This window comes from Scleropages formosus, chromosome 3 (assembly GCF_900964775.1).
Source record: "Scleropages formosus chromosome 3, fSclFor1.1, whole genome shotgun sequence".
Taxonomy (NCBI): Eukaryota; Metazoa; Chordata; class Actinopteri; order Osteoglossiformes; family Osteoglossidae; genus Scleropages; species Scleropages formosus.
Genome location: NC_041808.1, coordinates 492,579 through 513,184, shown reverse-complemented (window position 1 = coordinate 513,184; position 20,606 = coordinate 492,579). Strand labels below are relative to the sequence as shown.

Here is a 20,606-nt window from a genome sequence, read left to right as displayed (position 1 = left end):
TTCCAGGAGGAGCTGGAAGACCATCAGAGCAGTAGTTTACACTGCTGTTTACCCTGTTGATACTTAGATATAACAAACAAACCTTGCTGTTTAATACAGATTTTATTTCCAAATTCACATTTCCAGCAACATGTATCAGTGTAAACCAGTTAGTAATAAAACTCACAATAACCATATGGACAATCACAATTGCCAAGCTAGATGTAGAAGTGCAAAAAAACGAGACTGGGAAAAGAGTTTAAAGGCGTCAGTTAGACCGAAATATTTCCAAAGCTCTCATACAAGAGGCGAGAGCTGCAAATAATAATTTACAACACACAAAACCTCACAGAACAAACTCTTCCCACACCATTTTGCCTTGTTCTTTTCCTTTCTTTCTCCCAAAGACCAGAAGCTTCCATCGCTATTCTTAGGCAGGACGTGAGAAGCCGAGCAGACGTCCATCTGTGTCACTCGAGTGTTGGTGTTATTAGCGGTAGGAGGACGTTAAAAGGCTACACGCGATGGAGAGAGAGCCGTCATCGACAGGCTGCTTTTACCGTGTCCGACAGTAGGCCCGATCTGCGTTCCGGATAATTCTGTAGTGGTTTCGGGGGCTGTCGACGCTTCGGTCCTCCTGCTGCCCGCTCGCCTTTGCGTTGTCCACCCAACGTGCGAGCGGACTCTGTAGGAGAGAGGACTGCGGTGCGAGCCGGACGGGGCGACGGCAGAACAACTCGCGAAGCCCTGAGGCTTTTTGCATTTGAACCATTACCGTACCGTTTACCGCGCCGAGGCCCTTCCACATACCTACTGCCCGCTTGCCTTTGGGACGCGACTCGACTTGGTTCTCGACACCGTGATTGAGCGACGCGCTCCGCCACGTGCCGAAACGTACGCCAAAGTCCCGGCGACCCTTTTCGCTGCCCTTCCTTACGTTAGAGCTCAGCTCAGGTTATGACTTGTCCTCAGTCTCAGTAACGTCTCGTCTAAGAACCGCGCTGTCCGCCCGAACGCTCTCGGTGTCAACATAACAACTCGGCAGCGTCTTGTGAGGAATGTTTTTACGTGGAGGAAAAAAGGGAAATTAGGCCAGCGGCACGAGGCGAAAACCAAATGTTGGTAGCAGGTACATCGCACGTCCACGGAATACTATTTAGAAAAGGTGCGCAACACAAGCTTGGTCTTTTACGTTTATGCTATTTGTACGTCTCACTGTTTCATGTCCCCCCAGGATAAAATATTGACTTCCTTGATATGCGCAGCATCCAGAACCCTCAGCGAGAGGAGAACAGGAGTGGGGGGGGAGAGGGGGGGGACAAGGGCTGCTTGGGCCACTTGCTTGGGCTCTTGCTTTAGTTTTCCGTCTTCTAGCCGTACATGCAGGGAGGGGGCAGGGCCAGTGAGCAGGGCATTTTGTGGGTCATGCTCATGGAGTCATGCGTGTACTTGGTGTCCACACGGCGTCGTGTGTAACGTCACACTGTGGTCCCGTCTTCGCTGCAGCCCGTCGCGATCCCCTCTGCGGGACCCTGTGCCAGAGACGAATCGTGGCGCTCGGACGCAGGAGGAGGAGACACCTTTCCGTCGTGACCACAGAGTCAGTGGAACGTTTACCCATCGGTCTAATAGAAACACGGTCCACCCCTGGAACGGAACATCTCTGCAGCTCCGCCGAAGAGGAGCGAGAGGAAGGTGTGCCGGCACTCTGTGGGGGGGTCTTCGCGAAGCCCCAGGAACGAGGTGTGAAGGCGTAACGGCCATCATTGTGTGTGTGTGTGTGTGTGGAAACATGAGGGGAAAATGAAATGAGTGTATAGAGAAGGTGCAATGGTTGTCCAAAAGGGAAACCTGTGTCTGACCTCTAAGGGGTTTGCTTACGGTTGTCATGGCAACAGTGCCGCGGTTCAATGAAACCTGCCTGCAAGATGTGCATGTCCATCATTACCGTAGTAACACTCCATGAACCGGTTTTCTCTTGATCTTGGGACGTTTCAGCTTCACGCTGATGAACCTAGCAGTTCTGCTGCACAGTACAGAATTACGGTACAAACATGGTGCAGATTCAGTACTGGCATCGCCATAAAAGAGCCTGGAATTCCAGTCAATTCCAGACAATTTCAGTATAATCATGGTACAAAGCAGATGTGTAAAGAGAAAGTGAAACGTGGTACTTTAGCTTCAGTAAACAAAGGTAATGCAGTAACCAGAGCACCAGACACTTGGAGTTGTACTCTGGAGCAGGACTCGTGTACCACGTCTGCCTGGAGTCATTCCGTGTGTCAGAACCTTGAGAGGGTGCGTGCGTGTGCGTGCGTGTGTGTGTACAGCGGGCCGGTGGTTCTTGGCCAACGGTGACTGTGTTTTCTTCTTAGATGGGACCTGGGCTCAGGCTGCGTTGGCACGGTCAACAGCACTGTCCCGCTATGTTAGAGACGCCGTGCGGAGTGGACGCATGCACTCGGAGGACGAAGGTGGACTGTCCTCGTCACCATGTCCTGCACACAACTAGTTGGGGGGGGGTTGGTGTCCTAAATGTTTTCAGGCTGTTTTTCTCTAACCGTTACTTCACTTTGCTGTATGTTATTTTCTTCTTATTTTCTGGGTGGGGGGAGGAGGGAGAACCGGGGGGGGGGGCGGGGGGGAGGCTCGGGGAAGCCCGGCTGCGCAAATCACAAGCCCTGCTTGGCGAGGGAGGCCGACACCTGGTCGGCGAGGGTGGACAGCTGGGGCGACTCGGCCATGTTGATGCTGCCCGACGAGGAGACGTTGCTGAGTCGCCGTGGCGACCCGTCCGTGGACACCGTGGGCGACTTGTAGACGATCTCGGCCCCGTGGTCGGTGCGCGCCTTGGCCTGTTCGCGGAACATCAGCTTGTGCGACTCGATCTGCGGGCGGCAAAGGAGGCGAGGCAGGGCTTAGCGGAGCGCTAACGCTCGTCGGCGGCACGGCGGTCCGTGACACGACGTCCCGCGCTCGCGCGGCGTATTGCCGGTCGACCGTCGAACGGGTTACCGGGACAAAGTCGTTTCGCCGGACGGCAGCCTGCCGCGGAACCGCCGCCGTTCGGTAGCGAGCCGTGACCGAGCGGCTTTGTGCGGCGCCCCCTTGTGGCACCAGCGTTACGCACGGAGACGGGTGAGAAAACGGGGCGAAGACAGACCACGCAGTGAGCAGGAGAGGTGTGTGTGTGTGTGTGTGTGTGTCTGCGGAACAGTATTCATTGTTACATTAGGAATGCTCTGTACACAACTCTTTAGAAAGGGAGAGAAAGCTATCGTACTGTACACTGAATCTGAGGCGCTGCATGCTGGAACGTGATACGACACGCACGCACGCACACACACACACACACACTGTTCTGCATATGTTATAAATATTCCTTCCAGAACTCTTTGACATTAATGAAGCCAGCGTTTTGGGCAGGTTTTACTGTTCAGACTTTGAGTCACTCACCGCAGTAAAGAGAGTACAGTGCACAGGGGTTACCGCTCTACACCAGCTGATTATTTGCGCTAATGGTTATATTATCGATGATGATGATGATGATGATAATGACGGTAAAAGTGAGACAGACCGAAGGAGCCAACACTCCGTCTTCAGACACTGACGCAGCACCCTGCACGCGCACTTTGGGGAGCGGACAGCGCTGCCCTTTATTATCATCGTTCGCTCACAAACCCGCGTTTCTTTTCTCTCTCGCTTTCATTTCGCACCATCGCCGACGGCGGATCGGCTCATCCGAAGCGGTGGAATCGACCGGTACTTACCGGAGTCCTCCGGCTCTACGGGGCCCCTCCCCCGCCCGGGTACCGAGGGCCCAGAGGGAGGGGAGGGTCAGTGCGGGCGGGGCTGCGATGGCCCCCGTTTAGGGGAACGTCTTTCGAGCGCCTTTCCGCCTCCGTGCCCCGCTCTCTCTAGGGAGGAGCCGCGGCGCGTCGCCGGTGAGAAACATGCGTGATCGTTAAACACGCTGCTGTGGCTCCTCCGACAGCAGCACAGGGTTATCGCAGCACTACGATGATGGTGGTGCTGCTAGTAATAGTAATAATAATAATGATGATAGTAATACAATAATGATTATAATAAAAATGAAATAATAATGAGAAGGTCAAACAAAGGAAGGGAGTCACAGAGCAGTGAAGCCAAACCGGTGTTAGAAGCCAAAGAAGGGAAGGGAAGCAGCGGCGACATCGAAGCCTTCTTTCTCACGCCTCAAAAATTAAGACTTTTGCCATAAAATGCATCCTTTGTCTTGTAATACTGACACCGGAATGAACCCGCTCGGTCCTGCGGCAACACACACGGCTACGCTGTCTCCGGGCCGTCGAGGACACCGAGCAGCAGTCGGTAGGGGGCGCCGCCACATCGCACAGTTGATACAGACACGGGCGTCCAGGTGACTGCGGTACGGGACCGTAAGACTCTGCCCTCCGTCGCCTTTGGGTCCGACGCCCACGAAGGGACCGTCTGCGAGACGGCACGACAGGCAGGACGTTGTTTTGATGCGCTAACTGAACAGGAGGAGGTTGCTTGGACGTACTAACTGAAAAGGGTCCATGTCTCAAGCGCAGTCTCCTCCTTTGGGTCCGCGTGGACGAAGCCGCGTTGCCATGGAAACCACCGTAGCTGCGTTTACGCTCGTGCCGGCGGAGAAGGGCAGACGCGTCGCTGCGGATCACAGGACTGGACAGCTTTACTAGGGTGAGCGTACCTGCGGTTAGTGTCCACTGAGAGAGGTCCTCCAAAGGGAGGCACACAAAGCCACATAAAGCCACACAAAGAGCAGCACAAGCATGAATGGCAGAGCAGGTGCGTGTGCGTGCGTGTCCAGGACACGCGGGCGGGCGGGCGGACGGACGGACGGACAGACGCGTGTTATGGAAAGTGAGCGTCTTGAGCCGCGCCGCGGGGTCCGTTGTGCCGGAGGTGCTGTGGCAGGAGAGCTGCGTGTTCAGCGAAGAAGACATGAAGACATGCTGTCTGCACACGGATCATCATGGTCACGGTGAACGCAAACGTTCATTCGCATTTAAACATACAATGATGGAAACGTCACAGAGCTTTGACCTGCTTTCTGATGGACTTCTTCTCTGCTGTTGACTCATCATCTAAAGATGTTCTTACCTTCTTGCTTCCACCACCGGCCACGTGTCCGATGTTGTCCAGAGAGCCGATCTTGGACTGGGCCTTGAACTCCAGCTTCTCCGATTTGATCTCAATGTTGCCGCCACCTTGCAAGGACGTGCAGTAAAGATGCACAATCAGTGCAGTTACTCTGAATTTACCATTTTTACACAGTGCACCTGTTTTTCTTTTTTTTTTTTTTAAACAGGATGCAGCATCTGTATAACTTTGGCACAGCTTCCAATCTGTTCCTCAACATCTGCAGCTATGTCTCTTTCTGCTAATGTAACGTACAAATTGTATTTTCTATGAGATGTACGTCACTTTGGAGAAAAGCGTCTGCTGTGTGAATAAGTGTAAAAGTAAACATCTGCTCGCAGAGGGAAAATAGGCCACATGTTAATGAGCCACAAACATCTGCCCATTTCATCAGCAAATCTGCAGCCTTATTCTTTCATGGGGGGAACAGCGGGTAGCGCCGGTGCCGCACGCTCCTGGGGCATCAGCTTGGACATGGGTTTGAACCCGATTTCGTCCGTGTGCAGTTTGAGTATTTTCTCCACGTTTGCATGGCTTTCCTTGCAAAGACACGTGTTTCGGGTGCACCGGTGACTCTAAATTTCCATTTGTGTGCGTGCGTGCGTGCGTGCGTGCGTGCGTGCGCTTTCAGGACAGGCTACTTCACTGCACAGGCAGTTACTAATCATGTGATGGTTCACAGCTGTATGTCTCTACTCCAGCGGTGTAAGTCACCGTGGTGAATAAGGTGTGCGGGCTCATAACGCCGTACAGAGTTCATCGGAAGTCCCTTTGGAGAAAAGCGTCTGCTAAATTTAGTAACGTAAGCAGAGGCGACGCCGCAGGTGCCCCACAAGCCAAACCGCCAACCGCCCCGACACCTGGGTCACGTCGCTCTGTGGCATTTTGCTCAGGCTCTCAAAGTTGTCAGTCAAAAATCACGGATGCCTACGTTGCGTGAACACGCGTGTCTGTTAGCGAGCTGTCCACACGCCTGCAGTGGCGTCAAGTGCGCCACCAAGTGTGCCGCCTGGTGCTCGCTGTCCCCATCAAACGGCACGGTTTCCCGAAAAAGCCAATTTTGGTTACTTTCTCACCTTGTTTTTTGTGCTTCAAGTGCGCGCACACAGCACCGATTACCTGGTTTGTGGCGAATGTTGTCCTTGGAGCCACATTTTGACTGGACGTTGCTCAAGTCCATCTTTTTATGAACAATCTGAACCTGTGCAGTAGAGTGGAGGGAGAAGGAGAGAAGAAAGTCACTGGCTGTCGGGACAGCCCTGTGTGCGCGTGTGTGCGGGCGCGCTCAAGCTGCACGGCACGCGGGGTAACGGGGCGGCGCCGCCGACATCGCGCCGCTGGGGCCCGGGGACGACGAGCAGGGACGGAGAGCCCTAACGCACGGCCGTCTGCGGGGCGCACGGGGAAGCTGTGCGGCTTGCGAGCCCAAGACCGTCACGTTCGAGGCCTCCGTTCCGGCGAGAGACTCCCCGGCGCGTTCCGCGCCGCTCGCGGCCCGTGAATCTAGCGCTTAGCGTTTCGCTCGTTTCTTGCAGACGTACGCGAGAAGCCGGCATCACGGAGGACGAGCGCGCCGTCCAAAGAGCGTCCGCCTCCTCGCGCAGCTACATTGGGTAGAGCGGAGCTATACTGTTGGCATTTTAGGGCACGGAAGACAATATAGTTACTGGTTTCTGTCCGTCCGTCGTGACACAAGTTTGGTCCCCGTGGGTCCAAGCATTCGAGCTGTGACTTTTCAAAGGCACAAAAATTTGTTGAGATTCGTTCACTTGCCAGATTCCTTTCCTGCTTATCCACTAGCAGCAAAGAGCACCCAAAGAGAGAAATTAATGTGGGACCGGAATAATTTAGCTCACGTTCGTCAGCGTCCGCGACGAATAACAAGCCGGAAAACGTCGCGTGTTTATGGGATGAATGAGCGATCGGAGTTTGTCGAGCGCACGTATATTTAAAGATTACATTTAACTTTAAAGTAGAGTAAAATGAGCATCAGGTCACGCTTATACCGGCCGTATCCGAGACTTTTACAGAACTTACCCACTGAATAAATCAAGGTACGCCCATTAGCGCACAGACGACGGGCAATGTTGCATATGTAGGTGATGACGGAAATGGGGGGTGGCTGAGATTTTCCACATTCGGCAATTTCACAGACGATTTTAACGACGCTCCGAGCTGATGAAAGTGGGACCGGCGTCCTGTCCGCAGCGCTCCTGCCGCGCGTCACCTTGCCGGGATAGACTCTGAAACGCGGTGACCCTGCGTGGGGCGAGTGCTTGGTGATGAAAATGGATTAAAGTCTTAGGAGTCTAGAGCCCATTTTTAATGATCCATCCACCCGGCCGTCCATTTTCAATAACCACTTGCAACGGTCAGGGTTGCGGCGGTCTACGGCCTGTTACGGAATCGCCGTGCGGAAGGCCGGGGGGGGGGAGGTGGTGTACGCCCTGGCCGGGATGCCAGTCCATCACGCAGTTTTTAACGAGGTCCTTAAAGAACCTCACATGAGGGATGTCTGAGTTCATAAGTGGGGGACCCAGCGTACCTCAATATCATTACCATGAGTTACTTGTGTCCTGACAGCCGTACATCCATCCATCCATCCATCCATCTTCCTCCGCTTTTATCCGGGGCCGGGTCGCGGGGGCAGCAGTCCGAGCAAAGTCCTCCAGACTTCCCTCTCCCCGCACACCTCCTCCAGTTCCTCTGGGGAAACCCCAAGGCGTTTCCAGGCCAGCCGGGAGACATAGTCTCTCCAACGTGTCCTGGGTCTGCCCCGAGGCCTCCTCCCAGTGGAACATGCCCGGAACACCTCCCCAGGGAGGTGTCCGGGAGGCATCCGGAACAGATGCCCGAGCCACCTCAACTGGCTCCTCTCGATGCGGAGGAGCAGCGGCTCTACTCCGAGCTCCTCCCGGGTGACTGAGCTCCTCACCCTATCCCTAAGGGTGCGCCCAGCCACTCTGCGGAGGAAACTCATTTCTGCCGCTTGTATCCGCGATCTCATTCTTTCGGTCATGATCCAGAGTTCATGACCATAGGTGAGGGTAGGAACGTAGATCGACCGGTAAATTGAGAGCTTCGCCTTACGACTCAGCTCCCTCTTCACCACAACAGACCAGTACAATGACCGCATTACTGCGGACGCCGCACCGATCCATCCGTCAACCTGCCGCTCCATTTTTCCCTCACTCGTGAACAAGACCCCGAGATACTTAAACTCCTCCACTTGAGGGAGCAACTCCCCCCTAACCCGGAGGGGGCGATCCACCTTTTTCCGACTGAGAACCATGGCCTCGGATTTGGAGGTGCTGATTCTCATCCCCGCCGCTTCGCACTCGGCTGCAAACCTCCCCAGTGCACGCTGCAAGTCTTGACTTGATGAAGCCAACAGGACCACATCGTCCGCAAAAAGCAGAGACGAGATCTCGCGGCCACCAAAACAGACACCCTCCGTTCCCTGACTGCGCCTAGAAATTCTGTCCATAAAGATAATGAACAGAATCGGTGACAAAGGGTAGCCCTGGCGGAGTCCAACATGCACCGGGAACAGGTCTGACTTACTGCCGGCAATGCGAACCAAGCTCCTGCTCCGGTCATACAGGGAATGAACAGCCCGTAGCAACGAGCCCCGAACCCCATAATCCCGAAGTACCCCCCACAGGATGCCACGAGGGACACGGTTGAATGCCTTCTCCAGGTCCACAAAACACATATGGACTGGTTGGGCAAACTCCCACGAACCCTCCAGCACCCTAGTGAGGGTATAGAGCTGGTCCAGTGTTCCACGGCCAGGGCGAAAACCGCATTGCTCCTCCTGCATCCGAGGTTCGACTATCGGTCGGATTCTTCTTTCCAGTACCCTGGCATAGACTTTCCCAGGGAGGCTAAGGAGTGTGATCCCCCTATAGTTGGAACACAATCTCCGGTCCCCCTTCTTAAAAAGAGGGACCACCACCCCGGTCTGCCAGTCCAGAGGCACCGTTCCCGAACTCCACGCGATGCTGCAGGGGCGTGTCAGCCAAGACAGCCCCACAACATCCAGAGACTTTAGAAACTCGGGGCGGATCTCATCCACCCCCGGAGCCTTGCCACCGAGGAGTTTTTTGACTACCTCAGCAACTTCAGCCAGGGTAATGGACAAGTCCCCCTCCAAGTCCCCAGCCTCAGCTTCCTCTACGGAAGGCATGTCGGAGGGATTGAGGAGATCCTCAAAGTACTCCTTCCACCGCCCCAGGACATCCTCAGCTGAGGTCAGCAGCGCACCACTTCCACTGTAAAGTGTTCGTGGAACACCGCTTCCCCCCTCTGAGTCGCCGGACGGTTTGCCAGAATATCTTTGAGGCAGACCGAAAGTCTTCCTCCATGGCCTCACCGAACTCCTCCCAAGCCCGAGTTTTTGCCGCGGCGACTGCCAGAGCCGCGCTCCGTTTGGCCCATCGGTACCTGTCAGCTGCTTCAGGAGTCCCATGAGCCAGCCAGGCCCGATAGAACTCCTTCTTCAGCTTGACGGCATCCCTTACTTCCGGTGTCCACCACCGTGTTCGGGGATTGCCGCCGCGACAGGCGCCAGAGACCTTATGGCCGCAGCTCCGAACCGCCGCCCCAACAATGGAGGTGCGGAACATAGTCCATTCAGACTCGATGTCCCCCACCTCCCTCGGGACCTGGTTGAAGCTCTGTCGGAGGTGGGAGTTGAAGACCTCTCTGACAGGGGCCTCCGCCAAACGTTCCCAACAGACCCTCACTATGCGTTTGGGCCTGCCAGGTCTGTCCAGCTTTTTCCCCCGCCATCGAATCCAACTCACCACCAGGTGGTGATCAGTTGACGGCTCAGCCCCTCTCTTCACCCGAGTGTCCAAGACATATGGCCGAAGGTCAGAAGAAACGACTACAAAGTCGATCATCGACCTCCGACGTCTTGGTGCCAAGTGCACTGATGGACACCCTTATGCATGAACATGGTGTTCGTTATGGATAAACTGCGACTAGCACAGAAATCCAATAACAACTCACCGCTCGGGTTCAGATCAGGGAGGCCGTTCCTCCCAATCACGCCCCTCCAGGTATCACTGTCGCTGCCCACGTGGGCGTTAAAGTCCCCCAGTAGAACGACAGAGTCCCCAGTGGGAGCGCTTTCCAGCACACCCCCCAGGGACTCTAAAAAGGCTGGGTACTCTACACTGCCGCTAGGTGCATAAGCACAAACGACAGTGAGAGACCGTTCCCTGACCCGAAGGCGTAGGAAGATGACCCTCTCATTCACCGGGGTAGACTCCAATACATGGCGGCTGAACTGGGGGGCTATTAATAAGCCCACACCCGCCCGCCGCCTCTCACCTTGGGCAACGCCAGAATAGTGGAGAGTCCACCCTTGATCGAGAAGAGTGGTTCCAGAACCCAAGCTGTGAGTGGAAGTGAGCCCGACTATATCTAGACGGTATCTCTCAACTTCCCGCACCAGCTCAGGCTCCTTCCCCGCCAGTGAGGTGACATTCCAAGTCCCAAAAACCAGAGTTGGCGCCCGAGGTTTGGGTCGGCCGGGCACTCGGCCCCGACCGCCGCCCAAATCACAATGCACCGGCCCCTTACGGTCTCTCCGGCAGGTGGTGAGCCCACCGAAGAGCGGCTCCACGTCATGGCTTCGGGCTGAGCCCGGCCAGGCCCCGTGGGCATAGACCTGGCCACCAGGCGCTCGCATGCGAGCCCCCCCCCAGGCCTGGCTCCAGGGTGGGGCCCCGGTGACCCCATACCGGGCGGGGTAAACGAAAGCCTTGATTTTTTCTTCATAAGGGGTTTTTGAACCGCGCTTTGTCTTGTCTGTCATCCAGGACCTGTTTGCCATGGGAGACCCTACCAGGGGCATATAGCCCCAGACAACAAGCTCCTGGACTCATTCAGGCACTCAAACTCCTCCACCACGGTAAGGTGGCGGTTCACGGAGGGGCTTGTGTCCTGACAGCTGTACAGTACGGGATAAATACCAGCGTGAGGCCAAATCCTCGAAGCGACAGACAGATGAGCGAGCGAGCGAGCAGCGGCCCGGTGACGCTCGGGGCTGTGAAGCGAGAAGCGAGACTCGAGCAGGATTCCAGTAAACGCAAGAATGCTTGAATTGATCCGCAAGAGAACCGGGCGTCCCTAAGGAAGCGGCACGGCTCATTTCGGTCCAGTAGCGCAGATCTTTGACTCGTTAGCTTTGGATCCCTGTCGGCGGACTAGACGAGCAGCGGCGGCAACGGTTCAAGGACATCCGACCCCAAGAAGAACGCTCGAGGACACGTGCGCCGCGTCGCCGTGTGAGAAGAGCGCGCTATAAACGAGTAAAAGTAAAATGAATTGACCTGAATTTGCAGAAACTGTCACTTAAAGGTTTAAAGGAACATTGAGATTTCAAGAGGCTAAGAAGAGAGAATGCGATGTGAAAATATCGTGAATACGAGCTGGGAAAAGAACGAGGAGGAGAGTGGAAAGGCTACGGTGAGCGAGTAAACATTCACTTAAATAGTCGTACTTTTTTACCCGCTAAGTAAACGCAGAAACACTGCGACAAAACAACCTGAAACCAGGCAGCGAAATTCTAATGGATCCCGTGTGTGAACGTAAGATGCGAGTGATGTTACTGGTGCATCGAAATATGATCATACCCTTCGAAATCGCACATCACCTTTTTGCAGGATTTGCTTACTTGAGGAAAACGTACCGCAGCTCCCCATCTTATCAATGGCTGAGTTAGAGATTTTCAAAGACAAAAACATTTTCCTAGTCCTCTAGAAGTTTCTTTTCCGGTTCATCTGTTTATTCGCTATTACTAATTTTAACTGAATTTTCTTAACTTATGCGCGTCGTAAAATTTCTGTTTGTAGCGAAACAGCAGGATAGCGAACATCGACCGCGTTTATTTTCGCCGCTCAGAGGTTTACGGAGAGAATACGTGCCGTCAATTGTCATGCTGAATTTTTAAATCGCTCCGCTTGGTGGCTCGGCAAAAGAAAGAAAAACATCTGGTCACACCCAAAACTCTATTTAGCTAATTCACAGAGAAGACGCACGAGCGAAGTTCTCCGTGAGGTGCAATGAGCCAAATGTGGACGAATATCCTCGTGCCGCGGTCACGGTCAACTGTGCGAAGACTCGAGGCCGTTACGCGCTCGGCTCATCCCCTAGTCGCTCACGCTGCCGCCTCCAGGGACACGCTTCACGTTGTCTTTGGAGCCGCACCTAGACGGAACTTTGCTAAAGGCCGTCTTCTTATTCATAATTTGCACCCGGAAGAGTAAGAGGAAGCAGCGAGAGGTTGAACCGTTAACGCGATGCGCCGCAACCGACGTGAGGCCCCGGGCCGGCGCGGCTCCAAAAGCCCGAGTCGCTCCGAGAAGCAGCGGGAGAACACGGCAGGCGTTTACTGCCGAGGATACTCCGGGAGCCCGGCCTCAGCCCTCGGGATTTTAGCGCGCGGAGTCCACTCTTGCTTTTGGTCCACGTCACACGCTTCCCGTGGTTATTACTTGGCGTATGAGTTAAACGACCCGGGCGAGCACCTGCGGGCGGAGCAAAGGCGCCTCAAAACGATTCTTCCTTAAACGCGTCTTTCTGTCGTCGTCAAACTAACGCCTGGTGACGTTTCGGGTTCGACCGAGATTGCGGGGATGCGATCGTAACTGTTGGAGCAGTTCGCGCCCCAGTCGCTCACGTTGCCACCTCCAGGGACGTGCTTTAAATCGTCCTTGGAGCCACACCTAGAGGGAACGTTGCCAAAGTCCATCTTCTTTTCAGTTATTTGTACCTGGAAGAGTGAGCGGGAGGGCAACGGTGACCGTCATCCGTTATGCGGCACCCCGAGTCACGGATGCGTGAGAAACCATCGCTTCGCGAGGCACGTCAGCCTAGTCTCGCTTCTCTTTGCAGCTATTGTTACAAGCGACAGCAGCGCGTGCGTGCGTGCGTTTTCTCACACGTCAGCCTGCCCTCACCACCGACGCCTGGAACACGCGTCCCCTCCTTGGCATCGACACTTGACTAGGAGTCCACGGCCTCGAAAAAAAACTCCTAACCCGACACACGGGGTCCCTTACGCAAAGGACGACGCTCTGCGTGCTCCTATCTACGGAGGGGGCTGCTGGAAACCCTCCTCGCTTTCGAATGCCCGCCCCGGCGGAGGCTCTAATGGTGCTAAAGGTACCGCTCGTTTCGTCGTTCGGAGCAGCCGACCCACGCGGACGCGGCGCGGCGCAGCTCGGCGGACTGTCGGCGGGCACCTACCCGGCCTCCTCCGGGCTGATGCTTGATGTTGTCCGTGGAGCCCACTTTGGACTTGATGTTCTTCAGGTCAGGCATGGGGGCCAGGGGCACAGGCGAACGGTTCTTCAGGGAGCCGGGGGACTTGGGCGGGGTGCGCACCACAGCCACCTTCTTCGCGTCCTTGCCGGCCGCGCCGAGCGGCTGCCCGGGTGTTTGAGCGCGGCTCCCGGGGGACTTGGGGGTGCTGGAGCCGCTGCGCTCCGGGGTCTTGGGCGAATCTGCTCCGAGAACAGCGACGTTCAACATTCCCTGAGTGAGAGCTCGCGCTCCTCCGCCCCTGCTCGCTGTGGCTCATCTTTGGGCTTAGGTTTCGCACCTCACACAGCTCATTTTCATTCATGTGGAAAACAGCGAAACTCCGCTCTACCCATCGATATAAATCACACTCACTCACTGACACAGATTTCTACGTTTGTAATACAACTAGAGTTAGGTGCTTTCAATTTGCAATTCGTGTATTGCATTTATTAGAACACACGGCCTTGTTTGCTAGTTCCAGCTGTTACGGTGTCAGTGATCATGTCCCCGTGTGGATTGTCCAAACCATGTCCACTTGTCCACTAAGGGTCAGTTCACTGACGTATTCGCTGATGTCTTTTTTCCTTCCTTTCGGAGTTACAATCTGCACTGAGACGTTGAATTAATACATAATCAGAACTATCGAGTAAATGATGGACGGAAATTGTCTTGTTGCGTTGTCATAATTTCACGTAAATGACTGTCCATCTCGGCGGGATTTGGGGGTATTTCATGGTAAATGGGAGCCAGTTTTGGGCCTCAGATAAAAATACTGTCCAAATGACCAAATTACCAGGCAAAGTTGACGATTTATCAAATTGACCTTAGGAAGGGTGTGTCAGGGAACAACTAGCTTCGTAAAGAGAGGGAACCAACTGACACTTTGGTTCTCTTTGGAGGAGGAATTACAAATTTCTCACTGAAACAATAAAGCTTTCTCTTAACGTTCGAGTCTGAAATGTTGACGCGGTGTAGAAAGCACGAAATGCCGTCCTTTTAGCATGAAAATTTTGCTTTCGAAGACAGAAACCAAAAAAAAATCTTTTGCTATAGTACATGAGCAAGCTTCCGTCACGCTACGGTGAAAAACGACGGGTGGCACCGCCGCTGTGCTTTTCGCCGCTTCGAGAAACAACGGGTTCGGGTTAGATACAGCGCTGGACGACGGGCATAAACTCGCTCTGCCACGCTGCATTTAATTTATCCGACAGTTCTCCCACAAAGCCACTCACAATTATTTACTCATTTATACAGCTGGGTAATTTCACCAGAGCTATTACAGGGTAAGTACCTTGCTCAAGAGGTGAGATTCGACCCTGCAACCTTTGGGTCCAAAGGCAGCAGCTCTGACCGCTACGCTACCAGCTGCCGCACGCTCTTTCGTTGTGCCGAGAGGACAAAAGCCACACGGTCGCTGCGCACTTCTTCACAACGTGCGTATCGCTCGGTGGCTTGAGAAGGAGCCCTGAACGTAGTAGTCCGTGTCAGAGCACAAGCGTGTGTCCTACCTGACTGAGGTGGGGTCTTGGCAGGGATCCTGCTCCCAACAGCGTGAGGTCTAGCGCCACCTTGAGTCTTCCCATCTGCTGCCTGGAGGTGGAGATCATGGGGTCCAGTTACACTACGCAAGTTCACCAGGTTCGCCACGCTCCACTTTGAGAGGTGAAATTCAGCTGAAGCTCTGCCAGCGTTAGCCATACGTAAAGCAGCTTAAATTATTACCGTCGTCGTTATTATTATTATTATTAGTGTGCTCTGACTTGAGGCTGTGACTCCTCCTTCCTACAGCTCCAGCACCACGGAAGCAGAGAACCAGCACATTCTTATTTCCACTGAGACAGAGCAGGAGGGAAAGGCGCCGCGGTGAGGCCGCTCGAAGTTCGCACAGCGCGCAGGATGAGTGCCGCCTCCGCCGTCGGACCCTTGGCTCAGCTTGCCCTGGCCATAAAGGTAACCGATGCTGCTCCACCGTCTCAGGTACACTCTTCCCTCTCGGCTGACCCAGACTCACGCGGAAACGAGCGACGCTGTACTAGCAGAGCAGAGCAAACGCGACGCGGACGTTCCGGACAATTCGTTTTTCTGGGCAGGTGACCCTCAGGTACACAGCGGTGCGGGGCTCTCCTGTGTCATCCGCATCGCCGACCGCGTTGCGCTTCTGGGAATTCTGAACGGCAAGCCGAGGGCAGCGGGACAGGAGGAGACGGGAGGTACGGAGAGCCAGGACGGGACCCCCAGGCTGCGGCGGCGCTCGGGCCACCGGCAAACAAACTCACCGGCGGCCTGCTGTCCCCGGACACGGGTTCGCTAGCCGGGGCCGCAACCTTTCTCGGCGGCCCTGTGCTGGAGGAGGAGGGCCGCTGCGGGGCGGAACTGACTCTAGCTTTGGTGGGTGGTGTTGTGGTGGGGGTCTTTATGCCAAGGAGGGGAGCAACATAAAACAAAAGAAGGAAAAAATACATTTGTTTCAAAGGAATCATGACTGTATATCAAAAGGCAGGTTTAGCAGGTGCCACTGAAATGTATTGAAATGTAATGAAATGCACTAAAATGGACATGGCAAACGCACCGAAACATATTGTGCCAAAACGATGCGAAATGTATCGAAATGCACATAAGATACACAGACATGTACTGAAATGCACACAAAACGAAGTGAAATGTACTCGCCGTCACTGGAAAGTTCCAGTTACCGAAGTGCGAAGGAGGAAGTTTGTTAGAAATCGGTGAAAAGCAGAAGACAACATGAGGAAAAGGAAAGGAGGACCGAACGATAAAGAGACTTGGAATAAAACACACGGATGATGGAAAAGAAAAGAAGAAGGGCGACGCCTCCGTCGCGAACGAGCTCGGGCGGCGGGACGCGGAGCGGGGGCAACGGGGAGGTGGGGGGGCCTTCGGCCTGCTGGATTTACCCGTCGCCTCACGTGTACTTATTGTTCCGTGTTTCACGTCTTGCGCAAACGTGCGTTTCATATGACGGTTTGCGTTTGTTTCGTGCGTCACCTTGTGGAACTTAAGCGCTGCGGGTCGCTCTTGAGGTGCAAGGAAAAGCCCCGCTACTGTTCCGCCGGGGTCAATATTAATAATAATAACGATGATGGTAACAGCACGCTTTCTCCACCTGCTCTCGCTATGGTCAACAGGGAAGCTCCTGCTGAAGAAGTGGCACGAGGACACAGCGACCGCCGCTCTCGAGCCGCCGCTCACGTGACCCACCTTTTTATTCCCGCCGGCGGGATCCTTCTCGCCGTCCGCCTTCGCTTTGGCTGCAGGAGTGAAGCAGAACAGAGCAGAGTCAGGGCGTCGGAGCATCAGCCACCACACACACACACACACACACACACACACACACACACACACACACACACACACACACACACACACGCGCACACCTCGCGGCCAGCGCGTGGACACCACCAGGGGCACCTCAACACTCGTGCTGCCCCCTTCTCCTTCCACGTGAGACGCGCAACAACGTGTCACAGCTCTGTTAGTGGAACAATAATCAGGTCCGAAGAGGACAGGAGAAGCGCGGTGTCGGAACAATGCGGTAAAGTACCTTTACACTTTACCATGCTGTGTGTGACTGAAGGAGGAGCTCTGGCACCTGAGTTCAGCAGCACAGCGAACACCTGGCACCGCGCGACCGCTTCTAGAAGCAGCAGTAGTGACCCTTCGTTGGTCCCTCGATGCGGTCACGGTCAGAGCATCCCGGGATCGAGAGCTACGCGACCACATCCGCTCATCGTTTAGTCCGCTCACGGTGTCAATAATTTCGGCAAAAGTGCCGCGAGAGAAATTCGGTCAAAATGTGCAGGAACCGTACGACTGGGTGGCAGAGGAGGACCGCGCGGTCCAACGTCTCCAACCGGTCAACTTCCGGTCGAGAGGCACAGCTATGCGGAGCGCGGCCGAGCTCGGTCCCCCTGGAAGGCGACGGGGGGAACCGTACACGGCTGCGCTGAGCATGCCGGGAAATACACTTCCGTGCCGAGCACGGTCGTTTCCGCGTGCTGTGAACGGAACGTGACTCGCTGCACGGAGGACACGAGCGTCCAGACGACTTGGGCGTCTAAACAAACGGGAAGGAAGGAGGACGGGGGCCCTCACATTAGGAGCTCTTTCGTGTGGCGTTGCCAAGGAAACGTGTCGCAGACACAGTGGAAGCGAGAGGCACGCAAACATGCAAGGTGACATGCAGGCCGGACACCGTGGGCAGCGTGTACATCTCACGCGGGCGCACACACACAAGACACGAGTCAGGCGGCACCCAGGGGGCAGTGCACACAGAGGTGTGGGGAACGGGCTGGAAGCCACAAGCGGTCCGCTTCCTGGACCGATCACCAATCGCGGTCGTGTGCAGTGCGCGCTTTTCACGGGGGGCGCAGCTCGGAGAAACGAAGAGTGAAAGTGAACGAAAGAGGAGAGGAGCCGCAGGGGGCTGAGAACGGAAGCAGAGAGACAAGACAGACCTTTGCTCGTAGAGAGCGGCACGTTTGACTTTCTGCCTGGGGAGCCATCTTTTTGACCGCGTTTCGTATCCTTGGCAGCTTTCTGCCCGGTCTCCTTCGGAGTCTCGGGGCCACCATCGTCCCGCGGTGCAGCTTCCGGTCCGCGGCCGCCCGTTCGATCGCCAAGTTCCTCCGAGGTCTCCATGTACTCGTCTCCTGGCACCGGCTCGGCGGCTCTCCCCTCCCCCGCGGCGCCGGCTGCTTCTCCGCGTGGAGCCACTCCTTCCTCGGACCTGGCGTCCGTCAGACGTCCACCGGCACTTGGAGACAACTGCTTGTCCATCTCCGACGACAGGGAGGTCGGGGACCATGGGTCAGCGAGGCAAGAGTCCGGGCTTCGGCCTCCCGGCGGCATCTTGTCCGGGTGGCCGCTTCCCGGGGCCTGGAGTTCCGTGTAATCGAAGGAGAGCACGCGCTTCTTCGCCTCGCCGGGGGACAACGCGGCGCCGCCGCCGCCGTCGGGTTCCGAACCCCTCTCTCCGAGGGACGACAGGTCGGCCACGACGGCGCTGCGCACCAGGGATGCCCCCGGGAGACTGTGAGCCTGGAGGGGCCCCGCGGAGCTCGGCGCTTGCAGCCAGTCTTCGTCGGAAGCCGATCTCGGACCAGTCCTGCCTTTGAGGGTCACCTCTCCCTCAGGGGTCGCGCTCAGGCTAAGGCCACCGGCGCTCGCCGACTCCCTCTCGCGTTCCACTTCTTCGGAGCACGACGCCGCGCGTGAAAAAGTCGTGGCGCCGGCCTTCTCGGCTCCGTCTGCATCGGACGGACTCCCGGAGCGGAGCTCCTCGTCGTCGCTCCAGTGCTCTGGGTCCGAGCCGCCGCTCGGCGTGCTTCCGGCAGGACCGATGGCTTCCGGGAGCTCCTCTAGTGTTTGGGAAGCACAATGACAGGAACAGCGACGGTGCGACAGCGGCTCGGCACCACTTGGTGCGCTCTCCTCACGACAAGGGAGCCAAGGAAACCGAGGAGGGGAAGCGGAGCAACATAAGAAGGGGCTGGAACACAACAAGGACGAACGGAACGCAAGGACCGGTGGACCCTGGCAGGTCCACCATTGGGACCTCACAAAGGAACGTGGAAACGGTGCTGCCGACTGTCCGTAATTACCGGGATTTTACTGAGGTTTTACGTGCCCGGGCAGCAAAGGTGTCTGAGCAGCTACGTCTATTAATGCTTTACGTTACTACCGCTGTATGGCAGTAACTGTATGCTTTTTACCGTGTTTCTCTATTTTTAATACTCTCCGATTCCACTTTTATGTTGTTCTCTATGTTGGATGTGCCTGAATTCGATCCACTTTATAGGGGCAGAGCGCTGAAAAAAGGATCAGAGGTGTAACAGAAGTAAAAGGTTGCCGATACACTAAAGTACTAGAGTAACTACGTAACTATTAAAGCTGTAAGTGACCCTACCGGCCACGCAGGAAAGGACAAAAACACTCCGCACCGAAAGGCAAGCGGAGGAAAAAACCCTCTGGGGGCCCAAGTGCGAGTGGCTGCCCACCCCCTCCTGGGAATTCTAGACCGGAAAAATAAACTGTTCTGTCAATGCACAGTTATTTATAACATTGTTGCTACGTGCTAGTAAGCTGACGTCCCGATGATGAGCATCCACCACGTCAAACTCCTTCGACACGCATCGTCCGCTTTTTCGGTCTCCCGATGTCTGCTTTTCCACCTATTAATAGCTATTTACACCACGGTACATCATCGGTAGGTCCAGATTTCCTTGTATCCTGAGACGTCCGATCCCGTCCAGACTGTATCGCTAACCTGAGACGCATTTCAAAGCGTGAGAGATGCTGTGAGACGCACTGCATTATGGGAAGTGTGTACCCACACTCTCAGTTGTGTTCTGGGACTCTAAAGTCTTGAGTACTTGTGTGTTTCTGTCTGCATCGTGCTTTGCGCCATGATTTCAATTATTCATTTATTTACTGAAACATGACACATAGCCATTATCTTCCTCAAGTCAGTCCATGCAAACCACACACACACACACACACACACACACACACACACACACACACACACACACACACAGTCTGAAACCTAACCCGGCAACACAGGGCGCAAGGCCGGAGGGGGAGGGGCACGCCCAGGACGGGGCGCCAGTCCGTCGCAAGGCACCCCAAGCGGGACTCGAACCCCAGACCCACCGGAGAGCGGGACCCGGTCCGGTTCAACCTGCTGCGCCCACGCAAACTACAGTGGTTAGTTTTTTAAAAAATCGTTTACGTGTCCCTTGCTGAACTTTGTGCAAAAAGCTTGGTGCTACCCCACAGCCCAAGCGAACCTCTGACAAATGTTTACACGACATTCTATTATCTTTCTGTAAAAAGTTTCCTTCGACAAACACAGATTAAAGGTGCGACGAAAAGAAACGAGAAAAGGGAAACTAGAGGGGAAAAGCTGCATGAGAAAAGACACACAGTGCATTACAGACAGGCAGTTACACTGCATATGTAAGAAAGGGTCACTTCAAGTCCAGAGCAGTGTGAGGATGAAGGAGGCGACAGCGAGCGAGCGGCACGCTGACATCGTCCCTCTTCACGTGTGTTTGAGCGGAGGGATCGCGCACACATTGGCAGCGCTCAGCAGTGCCCCGTTCTGTCGGCGGAGCTGAGCG

The 20,606-nt window shown here is 55.2% G+C and overlaps 1 protein-coding gene across 1 annotated transcript; it reads right to left on the bottom strand.

The window, feature by feature from the left end:
* Positions 1-83: 83 nt before the first annotated feature.
* Positions 84-19,083, bottom strand: LOC108924753 (microtubule-associated protein tau-like; the record flags this gene model as incomplete). The annotated part of the gene is made up of 7 exons (XM_029250093.1): positions 84-2,867; positions 5,107-5,213; positions 6,265-6,346; positions 13,408-13,664; positions 14,973-15,054; positions 16,684-16,733; positions 17,940-19,083. Coding segments are annotated over 7 exons (1,938 nt in total), but the record flags the coding sequence as incomplete, so codon positions are not given.
* Positions 19,084-20,606: the final 1,523 nt, after the last annotated feature.